At 38.1% G+C, this 20,187-nt stretch overlaps 3 protein-coding genes across 3 annotated transcripts; all 3 read left to right on the top strand.

The window, feature by feature from the left end:
* The first annotated feature begins 7,217 nt into the window (after positions 1 to 7,217).
* On the top strand, positions 7,218 to 7,842 carry LOC109679842 (keratin-associated protein 3-1). Its single transcript, XM_020154919.2, has one exon. The coding sequence runs from the start codon at positions 7,283 to 7,285 to the stop codon at positions 7,574 to 7,576; it is 294 nt and encodes a 97-aa protein (XP_020010508.1). The 5' UTR covers positions 7,218 to 7,282; the 3' UTR covers positions 7,577 to 7,842.
* A 154-nt stretch (positions 7,843 to 7,996) lies between these two features.
* LOC109679840 (keratin-associated protein 3-1-like) lies at positions 7,997 to 16,381 on the top strand. The gene has a single exon (XM_074045693.1). It carries the CDS (start codon positions 13,907 to 13,909, stop codon positions 14,204 to 14,206), a length of 300 nt encoding a protein of 99 aa, XP_073901794.1. The 5' UTR covers positions 7,997 to 13,906; the 3' UTR covers positions 14,207 to 16,381.
* A 130-nt stretch (positions 16,382 to 16,511) lies between these two features.
* Positions 16,512 to 17,219, top strand: LOC109679828 (keratin-associated protein 3-3). Its single transcript, XM_020154902.2, has one exon. The coding sequence runs from the start codon at positions 16,583 to 16,585 to the stop codon at positions 16,877 to 16,879; it is 297 nt and encodes a 98-aa protein (XP_020010491.1). The 5' UTR covers positions 16,512 to 16,582; the 3' UTR covers positions 16,880 to 17,219.
* Positions 17,220 to 20,187: the final 2,968 nt, after the last annotated feature.

Genomic DNA, 20,187 nt, shown 5'->3' with positions numbered 1-20,187 from the left:
GGCTTCAAAACTTATGGTGAATGACCGACTTCCCAGGCATAAGAGACTAGAAAGCTGAACTCTCAAATTTACCCCCATGGGGACAGAGAGAACATTAATGTAAATGACAAAAGGAGTTCCAGCTTTCATTGGCTTATTTAGTAACTGTCACACCTCCTAGAACCATTTATTTGCTATGTTCCAGACACTGCATTAACATTTTAATGTACCATTTAATTCACTCATTGAGCACCTTAGCAATGTGATAGTAACATATTTACAAATGAGAGAATTCATGAGGTCAATGATCAACCTAACTAGGAGTCTTTTTTTTTTTTTTCATTTTTCTTTTATTATTCATATGTGCATACAAGGCTTGGTTCATTTCTCCCCCCTGCCCCCACCCCCTCCCTTACCACCCACTCCACCCCCTCCCGCTCCCCCCCTCAATACCCAGCAGAAACTATTTTGCCCTTATCTCTAATTTTGTTGTAGAGAGAGTGTAAGCAATAATAGGAAGGAACAAGGGGTTTTGCTGGTTGAGATAAGGATAGCTATACAGGGCATTGACTCACATTGATTTCCTGTGCGTGGGTGTTACCTTCTAGGTTAATTCTTTTTGATCTAACCTTTTCTCTAGTTCCTGGTCCCCTTTTCCTATTGGCCTCAGTTGCTTTAAGGTATCTGCTTTAGTTTCTCTGCATTAAGGGCAACAAATGCTAGCTAGTTTTTTAGGTGTCTTACCTATCTTCACCCCTCCCTTGTGTGCTCTCGCTTTTATCATGTGCTCATAGTCCAATCCCATTGTTGTGTTTGCCCTTGATCTAATGTCCACATATGAGAGAGAACATACGATTTTTGGTCTTTTGAGCCAGGCTAACCTCACTCAGAATTGTGTTCTCCAATTCCATCCATTTACCAGCGAATGATAACATTTCGTTCTTCTTCATGGCTGCATAAAATTCCATTGTGTATAGATACCACATTTTCTTAATCCATTCGTCAGTGCTGGGGCATCTTGGCTGTTTCCATAACTTGGCTACTGTGAATAGTGCCGCAATAAACATGGATGTGCAGGTGCCTCTGGAGTAACAGTCTTTTGGGTATATCCCCAAGAGTGGTATTGCTGGATCAAATGGTAGATCGATGTCCAGCTTTTTAAGTAGCCTCCAAATTTTTTTCCAGAGTGGTTGTACTAGTCTACATTCCCACCAACACTTGACTCCTCATGCTGAGAGTCAAAACTCTATACATCTAGCTTCAATCTCGTGAGACTGTTGTCGAAACATAGTGCACTATTCACTGCTTCCTAATGACAATGTGTCCTTTTCTACTTAGGTTTTGCCACTGTTCCCTACCACCAGAATGCCTTTCCTCCTCCTGTAGTTTACATTTTAGTTCCATGTACCCTGTGAACCACAGTAGATGCTAAGATACTTGAGAGTCCATCTGTGTCCTGCTTGTCCTTGCATCCCTTCAGTCTCCTACAAAAAGCAGGTGTTCAACAGATTGGTTGAAATAAACAAAATTATATATTTTCTCTTGAAAAATATAATAATCAATAAAATTACACATTAATGTATAGTGATTGAGACTAGAAAGCTGAACTCAACATTTACCAACTACTAGCTTTGAGAAACTTAAACCATTCTACAATTCAGTTTCCCTTAGCTATAAAATAGAGGCTAACTTAAAAAGAACTCATTAAGTTGTTATAGAATTAGATGGCACAAAATTAGAGATAAGGGCAAAATAGTTTCTGCCTGGTAGTGAGGGAGTAGAGGGGAGAGGGAGGGGGCGGGGGAAAGGGAGGGGGCAGAAGGGAGGGGGGAGAAATGACCCAAACATTGTATGCACATATAAATAAAAGAAATTTTAAAAAAGAATTAGATGGCATAATACATTTAAAGTACTTAGAATTCTATCTCTTACATAAAAAAATTATGAGTGTTCTGTTACTAACTAGTCAACTACGTTTAATAAACTCACAACTCAAAATATATTGAAGTCATAATATCAGCTAATATTTAAATATATAACATTTAAGTCTCTTAACTTTATCATAGAATAATAATGAGTTTAAATATCTAATATTAGCTATTTCTTATTATTGTTTATGTCTACTCTTCAACAAAATTGGAGAAAAGGGCAGAACAGGTTCTGCCTGGAAGCGAGGAGGTGGAGGGGAGAGTGAGAGGGAGTGGGGGGCAGGGGGGAGAAATGGCTCAAACAATGTATACATATATGAATAAATGAATAAAGAAAAAAATCTTAATATTAGATTTCACATAGTGAATAACTGAAATTTTATTTTTCCCAGTGCCAGGCACTCAAATTTTATTAAATGTCCATTTTCCCCACCAGATTAACTTTAGTTAACATATATTTCTACATTACTTAATTGAATATTATTATCTGTTTCTATATTACATACACTGTAGCCTACAATAATACATGAGAACTAAACTGAAGGCCTAGGGTCCCCCCACAAAATGGTTATTATGTCCAGCCAGAAAAACTGGTTAAGCAACAGCTTGGAAGAATATCACATGTGCCATGTGACTGAATGCTGTGAGATCGGTCTGGGCATGTTGCAATGAGATCGTATAAGCCCAATGAGACAAGGTAAAAGAGTCACACCCCTTCTTTAACATACACACCTATGCAACTATAGTGAATATTAGCTGTCCTCAAGTAGAAAATGCCATTACTTTCATTTAAAAGGAAACCAACTTGAGGGTAATTTTCAGTGCAAAGATAACAAGGTGCCAAGAGTTCTATAATAGCATGACTACAAACAGAAACTAGAAAAAAAAAACCTTCCCTTTCAACTGGGAAAAAAACCCTGAAGTCCATCACTAACCCAAGGCCCAAATCGTTTATCTGAATGCTCAGCAAAGAGCAAAGTGGATATTCTGCAATGAACGGATTGATGTTCATGTCAGCACTGATCAATTTTTTTAATTTATTATTTGATTAGCATATAATAGTTATACAGGGAGCTATATTATGATATTTACATATGTGTTTAAAATATATCTTAGTTGGATTTACCTACTCCATCATTCGCCCTGTTCCTCCCTCCCCCCTTCCTAGAATAATTTCAATAGATTTCATTTTTCTATTTTCATATATGGATGCAAAACACATCCACCATATATACCCTCATTCCCCCTTTCCTTGTGCCCACCCCCTCCCACTGGCATCCACCACTGGAAAAGATTTATTTTTGCCTCCTGCCCTTCATTTTTTAAATTAAGCGTATATCGATAGTCCAAGGGGGTTTCGCCTTGGTACTTCAGGTCTGTATATATCATGATTTTATCAAATTAACCCCTCCCCTCTGTTACTTTCTCATAATCACCATGATCCCCTAATTTTCAACAGCTTACTCTATAAGCACTGACCTATTTTATAAAGAAGCATGGCAGCAATGCAAAATATCATGCAATTCAGGAAATAAAGGGCAAATGTTTTTACTCACAGGCACTTTTATTAGGATGACAAACTTAAAAGGTTTCTATATCCTGCTTTTCGAAATGGTGAAGCTCTCCAACTAGCTTCACAAAACTTGACTAGCCCTGGAATAGGAAGCCTGCTAATATTCCTGCTGACCCAGGAGATGCCACCGTGGGTAGCTTTACTCAATAGCAACCCAGAAATCCACCATGTTGTTGGGAGACAGATGTTGGTAAGGCACAAGGAGGCTCACAACGAAGTGTGACTAACACACATAAAAGTGATCATTGTGTTCTCAGTCTGGGAACCTCGTAGTCAGCAAAAGTCTGTATGTTGGAGCCTCCCAAATCTTCACTCCAGCCCCACTTTCTCTCATGGGCTTCAGGATGCTCAGCCTCTGTAGGCCCCAAATTGAACCAACCATCAACCCTTTCCCTGCTGCCCTAGAAGTCAGCTGTTGCTCAGGTTCCCTCACCTATGAGTAAATCTGTGACCTCCACATGATCCTCTGCCTCTCTCTCCACATATCCTCTCAATCAGCATGACCTATCACCTCTGCTTTCAAATGTCTCCCAAACTCTACCATCTCTTACCAGTTCATTAACCACTGGCATCCCATCTATTCTCTCACCTGGACCCTCACTGGTTCTTCCTCCCTCTACATTGGCTCTGCTACACTTCATTTTCCTCAGAGCCTGAGTCATATCTTGTCACTCTACTTTAATCAACCACTATAGGACAAATAATTTCTAATGTTTGATAGCACCGTAGAATAACAGTGATTGAAAGCAATTAATGGAATATGTCAAAATAGCTAGCACAGATGATTCTGAGTATTACCATCACAAAGAAATGATATATGTCTGACAGGATAGATATGCCAGTCACACTGATCTGATCTCCGCACATTGAATACAAGTATTGAAGTTGCACATTGTACCCCATAAATATATATAATTACTATGTGACAATTAAAAATAAGAATGTACTTAAAATAAACCATCAAGCAATTTCTCAATGTCCTTAGAATAAAATCTAAACTCTATAGAACCTAGAAAATTCTATCTGACCTGCCCCCTGCCAGTTCTTTGACCTTATCTCCTATCAGCTCAGTTCTTCACTATACTCCAGTCACCCTAGCAAAAACTACCCCAACCACCCTAACCAAAGTATCCACCTGAACTACCTCCCTGTCACTCTGACATGTTATCCTGTTTTATTTTCTTCTGGCACTTGCCACTATCTGAAGTCTTTATGTTTTCATTTGTTTACTGTTGTTTCTCCCACTAGAATGAACACTGTGACAACAAATACCTTATCTGGACTGCTATTGCTATATGCTTTTCATCTGCCATAGTACTGTGCATTTTGATAACTGAATTAATACAACAATGAATGAATATAATCTATCATTATATGAAATTTAATTCCACAAAAATACTGATTTCATTTTTAAGTATGATCAATGCTATTGCATAAGAGGTAATTCACTAGCTATGTGACTGTGACTGTAGAATCAATCACTGTCTTCACTCTGCTTCATCATCTGAGAAATGGGCACAGGAACAGTCCTGATTCCAAAGAGCTGTAATACATAAGGAAATGCACATAAAATACTTAGCACTGTGCCTGGCACATGGCGTACATTCAATAAAGGCTCAGCTTTAGTAGATTAGTGTTCCAGTTATCCTTAAAACAAGATTATTAGTTTTATGTGGAAACTGTTGTACCTCCAAAGTTGCATGATGTGATGAGAAGTCCCAAATGAGGTTTTCTTCTTGATCCCCATCAAACTATGACAGCCTCTAAGACAAGGATCACACTCCTCTTCCTCACTCCCTTAGAATACCCAAATGTCTTCCCAACCAATATCCTATCTTCAAATTAACTCCTTTGTTCAGCATAGCATTTTGATTAAAAAGATAGGCTTTAAATCAACTTCATTTATGGTCTCAAGACATACAACAAGCCAAGAGAGGGGTTGCAAGAGAAAATATGGAGCGGTAAAGAACATGGAACATGGAGCCACACTGGTTGAATTCAAACGCCAGCTACTCACTAACTCTTTACTTGGCCTCTCTATGCCTCAGGTTCCTGGTTTGTAAAATGGTGAGGATAATACCACCACATGCATTATGAGCTTGTTCTAAGAACTGTATGAGATGAACTATAGAAAGCAGCCAGCATAATACCTAACAGTTAAGTGACGATAAGGATGATGGTGACCTTCCTCTCAAAAATTAAAGTCAAATTTACTCTTGTCACATATATGTTCAGAAAACCTGTCATGAATGACCACTGCCTACAAGCTAAAGTTCAAAATTCTGCGTGTAAGATTTTGTTCTGAGTGTAAGCTCAGAACAAATTCTTCGTTCTGTGTCACTAACTCATTTTTACAACTTCATTTCCCATCATTCCTCTCCAAAATCTCCTTACAATCATATCTACAATCTTTGCTTTAACCAATCAGCACTTTTTAACCATTCCATGAGCACATCAATACCTTTTGTCTCTATACTTCACTCACAAAAATTCCTTTCTATTCCTTTCTACCAGGTGTTCAAGACACTATCCCCAACCCCAAAATGCTCCTTTTGTAGAAGTGCTTTCTAAATTTTGCAGGCAAACTCAAAATGGCTCCTACCCCTAAATTTCCACATCCTCAACCTAGAAATCTCAAATATACAATTCCGCATTGTCACTTGTTAGTCTACTTCTATTTCTGTCTTCTTTCCTATAACTTCTCAAGAACAATGCTTCTTTTTGCATAATATCTGACTTGCAACAAGTATTTAATCAATGAGTACTCAATCAATCAAAGACTGAAGTAAAAGATATGTAAATTCCAGCATAGGGAGCCAAAACCACAAAATATTCTGGTAAGAAGATGACTAAAATGAAAGCAATTTCATGCTAAGCCTCATTTGATCCATCATCCTGTTGATTTCCATCTCTTTTGGTCTCTGATTCCTATATATTGTGGGATTTTCTGCTTATCTTTAGAATTTGAGTCATTTTATCCAAAGGTAGGTCAAGAAAAAAAATACATGCCTTTAAGCCTTTCAAAGTAAGCTAGATCTAAAGGTTTTGCCAGTTTAGCATGTTTCCTACTCTAAAGGAGTTTTTAAAACATCAGGGCATTGGACCTTGTCAACCATGCAGATCTTTACTCCCACCCATATATCCCTGACAAGTTATGATTGAAAGAAAGCATGTATGAAGGGGATAGAGAACCAGCCTTTATGGAGCTCTGTTGGAGAGTGATTCTTTACACAGAACCAAAATCTATACATTCCATCTATTCATCTTATTTCAGCTTCTCAGATCCACAAGGAATAAATCTAAAACTTTTCCCACATTTTTGCCTAAAAGTCCAAAACTATCATGTAGCATCTTTGGTTGGTGGTAGAATAGCAATCAAAAAACCTATTTATCTGTTCACCTGAAAAGTAGACCAAAAAAATCACAGGGAAGATTTGCAGATACCTGACATACCAAGCCATTATTAGTGATGTATAATAATTGGAAGATAATGACTCAGTGCCTTTGAAGACTGAAATGGAGCTGTCCATGCAATGACAACTGGCCAATATGAAGAGTCCTCATTTGACAACAAAACAACCTGAATTCCTTTTATGAGGCAAGGAGTTTGTCTTAGGTAATAAACTCTTAAGTAATTAGATGGATTTTATGGAGACAGCTATAAACTGAAACATGGGGAAAAACTCTTGGTAATAGGCTGACGCCCAAGGAGGTGGGTATATAAGAGCCAGGCCAGAAGACAGGAACATCAAGACACCAAGAAACTTCTCTCAACCCAACAAAAAGCCCAACTCCCAACGTCATGGCTTGCTGTGTTGCTCGCTGCTGCAGTGTCCCCACTGGCCCTTCCACCACCATCTGCTCCTCAGACAAATCCTGCCGCTGTGGAGTCTGCCTGCCCAGCACCTGCCCACATGAGATCAACCTCCTTCAGCCCATTTGCTGTGACAACTGTCCCCCACCCTGCTGCCAACCTGACGTCTATGTGCCAACCTGCTGGTTGCTCAACTCTCGCCACCCAACTCCTGGACTGAGCGGTATTAACCTGACCACCTATGTCCAGCCTGGCTGTGAGAATCCCTGTGAGCCCTGTTAACCAGCCACATCTTTACCCAGGTTCAGTGACATGGCCGCCATTTTCGTCCACATGACCCGGCCTTCAACAGCTGCTACTGCCTACATTCAAGCTAAATGAATCCCAATGCCCAGTGCCAGGTTTCCGTGGATTTGCTCTACTTCTTAATACTTTGCTGCTTTAGGTACAGGTGGAGACCTCCTGCATTTTAGGCTATTTCACTGCTTATTGAGAAATAAGCATTTTTGTCTATTCATTAATAAACTTCATTCTGGCTTAGCAAATAAGGCCTTGTGACTGTCTGTTTCCTCTCGGGGAAGAAAATGAAATGCCTATCTCAACCTGAACAGTAGGTTATCCACGTTCCCAAGATTTACCCCAGCAGGATGAGACTGAATTTGTCTCAAAGTTAGCTACTGCCTGTGTGAAGTGGTAGTTTGAAAAGTGAAAAATGTAGTAGGTCATTTCATAGGATTTTTTTCATTTAATAGATATTTTTGGAGACACACACTTTGCCTTGTACTAGTCCAGAATCTAGAAATTAATCTCTTTTAAATTTTTATTTAATTTTAATTTCCATTGATTCTGATAATGATTTTTTCTTTCCTCCTTTTTTTTTTGATGGTACTGGGATTTGAACTCAGGGCCTTATGTTTGGTAGATAAGTGCTCTACCACTTGATCCATACCACCAATCCTTTTTACTTTATTTTTCAGATAGGGTCTTACTTTGGGCCAGGCTAGCCTTGAACAGTGATTCTCAAACCTCTGCCTCCCAAATAGTTGGAATTACAATGTGTACCACCATGCTGGCTTGGGGTTTTTGTTTGTTTGCTTGCTGGTTAGTTGGTGGTTTTGTTTAAGATAGAACCTCCCTAGTCTTCCCACCCCCCACTGCTGCCCTGGGCTGACCTTGAGCCTCAATCTTCCTATCTCTGCCTCCTAAGTGTCTTTCTTCCTTAATCTACCAAATAAATTGGTTATTGTACTGGCATGTAGGAATTACTTTTATGCCCTTGTCATCATCATCAATGACTTCCAATTTCAACATGCACAGCAATTTGGGGAAGCAAATATATCCTTTTCTTGACACATGCTGTGTTCCAGAAAAATCAATTTTGAATAAATATTAACATTTGAGTATAACTTGCTCCCTCAAACAAGGCTCATGTTGGTTAACATATATCATAACTCTGCTTAGAAGTTTACTACTACAAGTAATGGATTCAAACATGTCATTGGAATATACTTAAAATATGAGACCACAGTGCAGGATTCTCTATACACAAGAAAAAGTCACACAATTCTGCCAGTATATACCATTCCTCTTAGAAGAAAACTTTTGTAATAACCAATAATTCATTTCCTTAGATGTTCTAGAAAACCCAAGTGCAGTTAAGATCATCACAAGAAAGTACCAAAGTGTAATCTAGTTGTATATTTTCTTGGATTTGCCTTGGATCTTTGAGGCAATTCTTTCCCCCTCTGTCTCAATTGCCTCAGCATTAGTTTCCTACCTCTAGCCTGGTATCCCACAGTCTCGGTTTCTTATTATTGTTCTCTGCCCTGCTTATGTCTCAGGATTACTATGAAGACTGAATGACCCAGTGAGTAGAAACCTCCATATCCACAGCTTCAGTCTGTCCAAGGGAGACTCTCAACTTTCTGCCACACAGCAGTTTCTACCTTTCTCCCCAAAAGGAATCTTTTTTAAAAAAAAAACTGTATTTTTCCCAACTGGCTTCCTTAAATAAAAATTTATTAATTCCTTTATGTTTTTCATAAATACATCTATAAGTATCAGTGAGAAATTTAGTATTAATATATGGTAACCACTGATACCATGTTACACTTGTAAGAAATAAGTATGTAGTCTTTATTTTTGATATTGAAAATAACTCTAAGTATCCTATTACAACCACTGTGGGCCCATTAGCATGTAAGGGCTCTTGGCTACTTAAAAAAAACAATCAGAAGCCAGAAGATACATGTTTTATTCTTGGATCTGCTTCAGGCTGTCTCTGTGACTCCAAGCAAGTCACTGAAATTCTCCAGGTCTTAGGTCTTAAATCAGCAAAATAGGTTGGTTGGCCAGATCACCTCTAATGTCTTGAAAAAGATTTAGTCATCCAGAATTCTTCTGGATGATCTAGAACCCAGCATGTTAAAACTGAAAGGTTTTAACAAATACTCTATGCCGCTAACCAACCCCATTCTACCTGATTTCAGTTATGATAGCCAACATTTGGTGAATACCCAGTGGATGCTGTAATAGGTGCCTTATGTGCAGTATCTCTTTTGTCTTTAACAAAAATTCTAAAAGATAACTACATTATTTACCCACTTTATAAGTGAAGAAACTGAGGCTGAGAAAGACTACATTACTTTCAAAATTCACAAAAATCATGTCACAGAGAAAAAAATTAAACCTTAAACTACCTAAACCAAAAATCTCTTCATCAAAACAATTACCACCTTCACAGATAGAAATATAACAAAGTAAAATTAGATTGCATATGGCTTTCTTTACTCAAGAGAAAGTATATGCATTTGACAGTACATCTCTACTATCCCTTTAAATTGTGTATGTGATAGTATACAGTTACTGGCTTTCTCTAGGGCTGATTACAGTATAAAGACAAAAGGAATATATACAACAAATATAGGAAAAACTATGTTTCTAAGGTGAGAACAAATCATACATTTTTTAAGTACTGACTAGAAATGTCAGCACTGAAATATTAGCTGGCTCATTAACCTTGAATTGAAATGCAGAATGTCAACTCAAACACATTTTCAGTGTTCTTAATGCCCTTCAATAACTTAGACCAAGGTAAAACAAACTACCTTTAGTTATTTATTCTTGACAATAGAATAGAAAACCAATGCATGTCATTTTTCCTTCAAATTATTCCTGGCTTCCAGACTTTTCTTCCATCCTTATTGACTCTAACTAGAGCTTGTTCACAGCCACAGTCTCCCAGTTGGCTTTGAGTCAAATACTCTGTGCTCCTCCCTCCATCCAAACTGTACCTTCATCAGACCAACCTTCTGTCTCCTTATAAATATTAGTTAAGTTGCATTTCTCAAGGTACCATGATGACTCAAGATGTTTGTGTTTACTGAATTTAGGATCAGGTCTTTTTGGGGTGGCAGTCAAGACCCTTGATAAGTCAGTACATTCATTCTCCCCAAACCTCACTTGCTGCTAATCTTGAGGCAACATGTAGCTTACACTCTAATTATAACAATGTCTCCTATACAATGGTTTAGATCATTTAGTCTCTGAAAGACTATCTTGCTCTAAGTCAACCTCTATCATTTACTAGTAGCCTACTGTTAAATAAGAATTAAAAACAATTTCTATCTCATAAAACTGCAGTGAAGATTAAATTAGTTAAAACACATACAGTCCTTAGAACAATGTGTACTAATCATCAGCTCTAAGCTCACTTTCTGATAATTTGTGATGCCTATTGAGGTCTCTACATCGTTCTTTGTTTTTCTGTAAGGTTCGATCAATAGAGGGCACTGGAAGGAGACTGCAAGTACTGAGGAAGGAAGAAGGGTCTTGTTGCCCAAACAACAATTCTTTATCTGGTTGCAGCTTCACATTCAAAAAGCAGGGTTGTTGCATCCCCTAAGAAAACCAGCATCCACAGAGTAGTGAGGCCCCCCTGCAGATGTGAAACTCTGGCCCCTCTTGGCCTCTTCTCTGAGCTCTAGAGATAAGATTAAAGTCACCTAATGGTTTTCTTTTTAATTAAAAAAAGTATTCTCCAGAAAAAGTTATCTCCCCCATCCTCCTGGGGAAAGTTGCTTTTCTCTATCCCTTCCACCCCACGTTCTATCCTCCAGTAGAAAAGTATTTCACAATCTTCCCATGTTCTCCCAAGGAAAGATGCCTTTTGTATCCTAACAATTATCTACAGATAATTTTACATTCCTGGGAAAAGAAACTAAAAAGAAGTAATTCAAAAGACTTTATAATCAGTAACTAACTTTTCTTTAGATGTACAGAGCCCAGGACATCCAGTGATCTACTTATACATGAGTCCAGGAATGCATCAGAGAAGCAGAATATCCCCAAATTATAACTGCCCTGGGGCCCATCTATCTGCTGTGCCTCCCCAAAACTCCTATGAAAGCCTTACGCTTGCAATCTCTAGGAAGATTGTCTTTTTCTAGAATGAAAGTCCCTATCTTACAACTTGTGGCTTGTTGCAAATAAAGCTTTTCCCTCCCCCGACACTCTGTCTCTCGATTTATTAGCATCATCAGGTGGCAGCAAAACCTGACCCTTCTTGGTTATAAGAGCACCACTGGGCAGCCCAGAGGTCAGAGCCCAGCTCTACAGGTTCACTCTTCCAAGCTTCTCAGCTCAAATATCTCCAAATGCTCCAGTCTACAACCCTAGAGCTGGTGGCTACTTCCTGTATTAGCTCAACTTTCCTCTCTGTCCCAGGCCTCTAATACTCATGTAATAAGTTCTCTCTGTTAAAATATTTTGGGTGAAATTTATTATCTACATGTCTTCTAAGTAAACTTGACACACAATCATGCAATAGATCCTAGTTATCATTATTTGCCACGTTTCTTTCTTAAATATTCATTCTATGTGCTCCAGTCTCCAGATTCCAGCCCATGATCCAGGAACTTTGCTAGGTTCTGGAGATACCAAGATGAATAAGATATTGTCCACTTTGAAAGGAATTGCACTCTGGTAAAAAGAACCAAGATTTGTACTCCCAAAAAATGCAGCAAAGTGCTATGGGTAGTTATGGGGTTCAACAGAGGCACAAAGACAGGAGTGGGTTGTTCATCAAGGATCAAGGGCTGAGATTAGGTGCAGGACAGAAGTAATTTCTTGCCTGAAATGCACTTACTTTCTCAGCATTTATGATTAAACACAATTTATTACAAATCTTCCATGATAGTCTCTTTAATCACTTCAGCCCTCCTTCATAATATTTCTTCTTAGGGAATTCTTATAGTGACCACAGGAGAACCTGCCATTTATTGAATCACTCTTTCATGCCACAAAAAATGCTAAATGAGTTACCTAGGTGATCACATTTAATATTTATTTAAGCCTTGCAATAAGACTATCATAGGTAACTATTTTTCCCAAGTTTGTAGTTGAAGAAATGGAAGTTCAGAGTGATTAAACAACTTGATCTAGGTCTTATAAGTTATAACCATTATCAAAACCTAGCTCTGAAACTCCCTCCATTACCTTACCAAGTAATTATATGTTGTTTGGTTCATATGCAAAGGAATTTCTAGCTTCTTCCACCAGGTATCAGATCATGCACTCCTGGAGGACAGGGGCCATGTCTTCTATTTTCCTGTCTCCTCCTCACTTTTCACAATATGTTAATGATTCAATAAACACTTGACTTTATAATTAATGGATTACCTAATTTGTCTCCTTTACTGTAGTCACATGCTAATTTTAGCCATGAACCTGTTAACACTATAACAAAATTAAAATGGAAGGGATTGGAAAAGGTACTTGTCTGTCTGACAAAAGGTCAGTTTCTACAGTAGTTTTTAAAAAATGCAACAGGCAAGTCAGCAATTTTATTTTCTGAAAAGCGAAAACTTTTCAGTTTAACAAAGAGTGAGCTCATTTTTCAGACCTACATAGATAGCCCTATGAACCTACATTTTAATCTATTCTAAATTATGTTTAGAACAATCAGTCCTTTGTAAGACTAAGGGCTTATATATAATTGCATACCTAGATAATGTGGTATATAGATATAGAAAGTCATCTTTCAGGCTCCACACTCTCCAAGCAGATTGTGTGATGTACCTTCAATACTCATTTATTCTTTCAAATCCTTGAAAATACACCAGCATGAATCTGCTATATACAAAAAAAGTCCCACAGGTTTTGGCTTTCAAAATATGTCAAGGGTACATAATTTGAGACAGATCATTTGTTAGTTCTCAGGAACATCACTCTTGATTCTTCACACTCAGCAGCGATCATTTGTAACAAGAAATTCTGGTTGGCAGACAAGAGGAAAGCAGGGTGGATATAGAGGTGTTTACACATCATTGACTAGGTGGAGAACGACACTAACACCATTTTGAAACTGCAACAGGAAGCAAGTGTTAATGTAGCAACACAATCAAATAAAACTGAAGGAGAACTCATCCCGTGCCTGATACAAAAAGTCAGTGAGTTATTTGTGTAGGATTATGTAAACAACAACAAGGAAACATTCTGATGGACAGAAGCCATGTTCCCCTGAAATAGGTGGATATAAAAGACCCACCAAGGACAACTTTGTAGAAGAATACCTTCCTAGGCAACAAAACATCTACGTGATCTGCTGTCACCATGTCATGCATTGATTCCTGCCTCCAAGGAGGCTGCAGTATCCCCACTGGCCCAGCCACCACCCTCTGCTCCTCTGACGTATGTTGTCCACGTGGAGTCTGCCTGCCCAGTACCTATCCACACAAGATCAGCCTTCTTCATCCCACCTGCTGTGACACCTGCCCCCAACCCTGTTGTGTGCCTGACTCCTATGTGTCATCGTGTTGGCTGCTCAACAAGTGCCACCCTGCCCCAAACCTGAATGGGATCTCTGTTACCACCTGCGTCCAGTCTTGTGAGTGTGAACCCCCTTGTTGCTAGCCGAAGATCTTTCAGAGAGCTTGCCCACATTGCCCTAAGGACCTTCAACAGTCATTAATGGCTGCTCAGCAAATGGCCTTTAATTAAACATTCTGGAAGAAGATGCTTTGACCCTGTGCCATCTGTCAGCTTTGCAGAAATGTTCTTTTCCTATTTTGAACAATGGTTTCAAAGAAGTGGAAAAAATACTATAATGGATCTCTTTACTTTTAATAAACACTACTCCTTCCCAACCTTGTACTGTCTTAATGTTTAATGCTGTAATTACCTAAGGACTCCTGACACATGCATCATGAAGCTAAAAATACACCAGCAGAACTATATTTTCTGATGACATCAACATAAATCTCATAACCAAAAAGGAGGTCTTACAGGGATATGTAGACACCTGAAAAGAACTGCATGGCTAATGAAATACATTCACTCGAGCTTAGAATTATTTTAACTTCCAAGATCAGCACCTGTTTTCCTGCCTATTTAAATAAACTCACATGTGTCCTTTAAAAGGCAGAGATACTGGTAATTAGATATCAACACAGTCACATTCTAATGTGTAATTTAATACAACTTAATATATTTAACAAAAGCCTACTGCCTTCCAGGCATGGTCTCAGGTGCTTAAAAGAGAAAGGCAAGATTAAAAAATGATTCCCATTTTCAAGGGTCTTGCATTGGAGTGAGAAACACAAATGCATTTGAAACTCTAATATATAGCAGAATGAAAACAGACAGAATATATGGTAAAGAGCTATGAAAAGAACAAAACATCCAGAAAGATTGTCTAGTTCCTTTATGAAGGAGGTATCTGAGCAGGTATTTGTGTAGGATTTGAGAAGCAGATTATCAGGGCAGGACATTTTAAACTAAAGAAGCAGTATTAGTGAGGGCACAGAGGTGCAAAGTGCCTTGGCAACTCACCTTCATTTTTATGTGATGTGCCATATGGTAAATATCCAATTATTAAGCAGCAATGAGTGACACTTCTTACATATAATATATTCTTCTATACATGACACTTTCCAATAACATTTAGTATTTTCCCACTGACTCTTTCAATCATTTTTCTTCTTTTTTGAACAGATCGTATTAGGTTTTGATAACGTCCTCTCAAAAAACGCCAAGAAAACTTTACTTTGTATTTATTCAACAATCATTTGCCATCCAATAAATTATGTAATTTAGATTCCACTAACTGAATAACTTTGTGCTGAGCATGAAGAGGAGTGTGAAGATGTTGGAATCATAAAATATTACACATTAGAGAATATGCAGTCCAACCCCCTCATCTACCAATCTACAGGAAGGCAAATCAAGGCCAGCTGAGGTGAAGTATGTTGTAGAAAGCATCCTCAAAGGAATTTACAATCTAGTTGAAGAGACAAAAACAAATAAATATGCTGAGCAGGAAGTAAGTCCATGACAAAATGACCTCTATGGGTTGCCATAGTTGTATATTGCACTGGATCAGGTCCCCTTCCAAAACCACAGTTACTCTGTGAATCTTGTGATTTTTCCTTTCAGTTCCTGTGTCGTTTTATTTCAAAGTATGTACATCACTTATCTAAAAATAGAGAGTAAGGTGGTTTTCTTTTAATGGTACACTTAACAAAGGATACCAACAAGATAGATCTTTCTTTACAATGATTTCACTCTTCGACTCATTGAAGATTGGTATAATCTTGAAAACAGAGCTACTTTTAAAAAGCATAGTGTAAGACAACCTTTGGAAACTCATCATAGATTTACTCAAAATAATGAAAATTAGTTTAAGACCATTTAACACCATTCTGTCTGTCACCTTGTTTTCTCACTAGAATCTGAATTATATGATCAATAAATAAAGTATGTTTAAGATACATATCCTCAGATGAAACATTCTTCTATGAGAAGCCATACCCTTGTGACTTTATTGAGTTAAAAACAGTCCCATTGATCATTTGAGTTGCTTGTTCTAAAATTAGTCATTAAAAATCACATGCATACCATTTCAAATTAAGAAACAAGAAGACCCAAACCTCTAAAAATATAGCTTAATTGTGACTTGAACTGATCACCCATAGTTCACACAAGGTTTCGCATGCCAGAACCCGTGAAGATGAATATGATGACCTTATGACAAAAATGACAAGTCAATGACTCAAAGCCATGATTAATTTAATAAGGGTAGGAATTCTTAATGGACAAGAAAATACCAAACTGATTAGAGAATCTTGGTGGAAAGGGGTTCCATAAACAAAAAATAAGTAGAAGGAAGCCTTCTGATTGGGCCCACACCCACTGGTGAGGGTATATATAAGAGCCCCAAAGCAAGAGGAGACATTTGAACCTCAGAAACCTCATCTTTCTAAGACGCCAAAGCCATCCACTCCTAACACCATGGCTTGCTGTGTTGCCCGCTGCTGCAGTGTTCCCACTGGCCCCTCCACCACCATCTGCTCCTCAGACAAATCCTGCCGCTGTGGAGTCTGCCTGCCCAGCACCTGTCCACACACTGTTTGGCAACTGGAACCTACCTGCTGTGACAACTGTCCCCCACCCTGCCACATTCCTCAGCCCTGTGTGCCCACCTGCTTCCTGCTCAACTCCTCCCTGCCAACCCCAAACCTGGAGACCCTCAACCTCACCACCTTCACTCAGCCCTGCTGTGACCCCTGCCTCCCAAGCAACTGCTGAGCAATGGCTTCCCTGATCTGAACTGACTTTGAGAATCGTGGGAGCTGCCCATTCAGTGTTCACTTGCCTCCGTAATTTATCAGATGTTAAGGCAGATTGCATGGCTTAGATATGAAAACCCCAGCTTTAATTTTTAATGGAAGGAATCAAAAAAATTGGTCACAGTATTTAGCTAAATAATCATTTGGTTCATTTGGGCAGATGAATGCTTTATTATCATAATTCTATCAAACTGTTTCCTTGGTCATGTTGCTTCCTTGGTCTTTCTTCCTGTATTGAGTCTTTCCATAGAGGCAAAAGAATCTCCCGAGGGGTTTTCTAATAAACTTTATTTCTCTGGCACGTGTGTCCTTTATTTATATTAGGGTTTTTGGTGTGTTTCTTCTATTTAAAAAAAGACAAAGATAGGATGATTGTCTTAACTTTTTAGAAGTTAAAATTAAAGGAATCATTGACACTGGCTTACTAGCTTTTAATTGGTTTATATTTTATATTCACCTTGTTGTCTCTCCTCTTCCTCAAACAAATATAATTTGGAGATGAGCCAACATTTACTTTTCTAATTCTTCCCAGGTGAATCACATGTATTAATTCAATTAATTCTTAAGACAGCATTAACAGAGGAGAAAAATGAAGCTTTAAGAGTTACTCAAAGTTAGTTACTGAGAAAGCTAGACCTTAACCTCTGGTATATTTGGCTCTAAAGTCCAAATATTTCTACCATGTCATAAAGTCTCCAATACTAATAGAGACAGAAGCTTAGTGACCAAAGTTATGACATCAATCTAAAATATGCAAGAGAAATTAAAAAGCATAAGATTCTTCAACAAAATCATCACACTTAATCATAATAGAAAAAGGATATATTGACTCATAGGATTAAAACTGGCAGATATTTAACCATAAGATCTGGGTTATTTAGTGGGCCTACCTATTTTGATTTCATTTTCCCTTAGAGAGGACTTAAAGTACTCAACTCTAGTAGTAGGCACTAGAAACATACTTCTATTTGTATTAGGATAGAAGTTCTACCTCAGGAAACAATGAAATGCGAGCCATTTTCAGGTCACAGCTTGAGAGCTAGAACTAGTCTTGACTGAACATGGATTAATCCATTAACTGTATCAACCTACTCAATTTTGTCTTCATAGATTATCCTTTCTGAGCCTAGGAATAATATGCATATGTGTTGCATGCATTGCATATATAAAACATACGTTACATAATACACACACAAAATACATATAAAGACGCAAGTCAAGATCTGAAAAAGCATGGAGATAAAACCAAAAAAATACTTATGGAAGGAGCAAAAAGAAGGGAGGAAGCAAACACTTTTAAACAAACATGTTTTTCAATGTCCTCAAAGTACCTGTTGATCTTTCCAGGGAGATTTCTCAGAGGATCCCACAGGCTTCTTAATGATTCAGTTTTGAGTGAACACAACTTAGAAGCCATGGGGTAGATGGGACAGAACATACAATACTGTCAGCAAGAGATTTAATCCATGTGTCCACTTATTTGCCCCATGTTTCTTAAGTACTATCCCTATGCCAGTTACCACATTCTTGAGTTAGGAGTGTAACGATCGAAGAAATTCTGTTGCCTAAAATGTCAAGTTTCTCTTAAATCTGGTGAAGGAAGCAGGCAAGTTATTGTAGTCATAACACACATGTGTTGTATACATTGTTTAAATATAATTACAATGCTCTGAGATTCCTGCTATGACTGACTGAGAGGCTAGCAGCAAACCATACCAGCCCACAGGAGGAACTAACATCCAGATCCAGTGATCGGTGTCAGTGGAAGCAATGGGTATGGAAAGCTTCTGTGCTCTCCTGGCTAAGTACTAAAAGATGAACAGGCCGGAGGTCCAGGCAGAGCAGTAGCTAAGTATATCACAGAGGCATCAGAGTTTGCTGATTTTAAGCTACAGGAGATAGTCAGGAAAGATATAGTGACATATGCATTGAAAGGGGAGGAGAGAATATGCAAAGAGAAGAGAAATATAAAGAATCTGAGGCAAGAATTCCCCAAAGCAAAGGCATCTGGACTGAAACCTCAAATAACTGAAAATCTGAAGCAAGCAACTACCAACCATATTTGGGTTCTGTTTCTTTTCATGATCAATCTTTGATTCATGTTTTCACTGTCACAAATACTCCTATTGTGTAATTAACACTGGGCAAGTTCACAGGCATGTGTGCATGTGTGTGTGTGTGTGTGTGTGTGTAGATTTTCATAGTTCCTACTATAATGTACAATGGAAAAAATATTTAAATTTAATCAAGAATCACCATGTTTTTCCTGCATTAGCTTAAAGGGGAAAGAGACTCTTTGCTTTTAGAAATACAATGTTTCAAAGCTCTGGTACATGGAATAAACTTTTGGTTTTTTGGTTTTTTGGTGGTACTGGGATTTGAACTCAGGGCCTTAGCACTTGTGAGGCAGGCACTCTGCCACTTGAGCCACTCCATCAGCCCTAAACTTCCATTTTTAACCACATAAACAGAAGCTCAGTTCCAATAGATCCTATATTTAGATCTTAACAAGTGAGTCAGCAGGCCATCTAAGTCCAATCATCTCATCTCTGTAGGACTCGCTAGCTTCACTTATGAGCAAAGGAGAGTAATTCCCAGATCTCTTAGACCACTGCAGGGAAAATTCATTTTAATAAAGTACTGCACATCTTATTGATAAAAGAGATGTGTTTCTTACCATACACTTGATACTTTATAACTATTTCTATTCTATAAACGAAAGTCTTACTTATGATTAAAAAAGAAATATGTTCTACATAGATACTAGCAATTAATTTATGGTGAACTCAAATAAATATTGTCTTCTGAATAAGAGACTGAATTCTCTGTGTCATGAAATTCCAGTTTAACCATCTGCAAGCCATGTTTCCTTTGCAATGTATCTTTAAAATGTCAAAATAATTTCCTTCTTATTTTTTGTTTTTGTTCCTAAAACCAAATCTTTTTCCTCCCTACTGTACTGTACAATGGAAGCAATTTATACAAGATGTGTGTGATAAACTTCCACCAGACTGAATTCCATGAAGGTAGGCATAGTGCGTATATTCTTCACCGTGGTCTACTTAATATTTATCACAGAGTTTGGCACATGGTAACTCTCAATAAATGTCTTTTGATGTTTTAAATAACGAGTGGGATATTTATCAGTTCTAAGTAATAGGTGTGTGATTTGGCAGATCTTTGTGCAAAGATAAATCTAGGGAAGGTTCTGGGACACCAGCATATGTTATAAATCCTCTTCTTCAAATGCAGCCATAGAGAAACTTT

This window comes from Castor canadensis, chromosome 11 (genome assembly GCF_047511655.1).
Source record: "Castor canadensis chromosome 11, mCasCan1.hap1v2, whole genome shotgun sequence".
In the NCBI taxonomy this organism is placed as follows: Eukaryota; Metazoa; Chordata; class Mammalia; order Rodentia; family Castoridae; genus Castor; species Castor canadensis.
This window is presented reverse-complemented; position numbering and strand designations above follow the sequence as displayed.

Coding starts and splice junctions, on each gene's coding strand:
- LOC109679840 (XM_074045693.1), top strand. CDS start 13,907: ATGTCATGCATTGATTCCTGCCTCCAAGGAGGCTGCAGTATCCCCACT.
- LOC109679842 (XM_020154919.2), top strand. CDS start 7,283: ATGGCTTGCTGTGTTGCTCGCTGCTGCAGTGTCCCCACTGGCCCTTCC.
- LOC109679828 (XM_020154902.2), top strand. CDS start 16,583: ATGGCTTGCTGTGTTGCCCGCTGCTGCAGTGTTCCCACTGGCCCCTCC.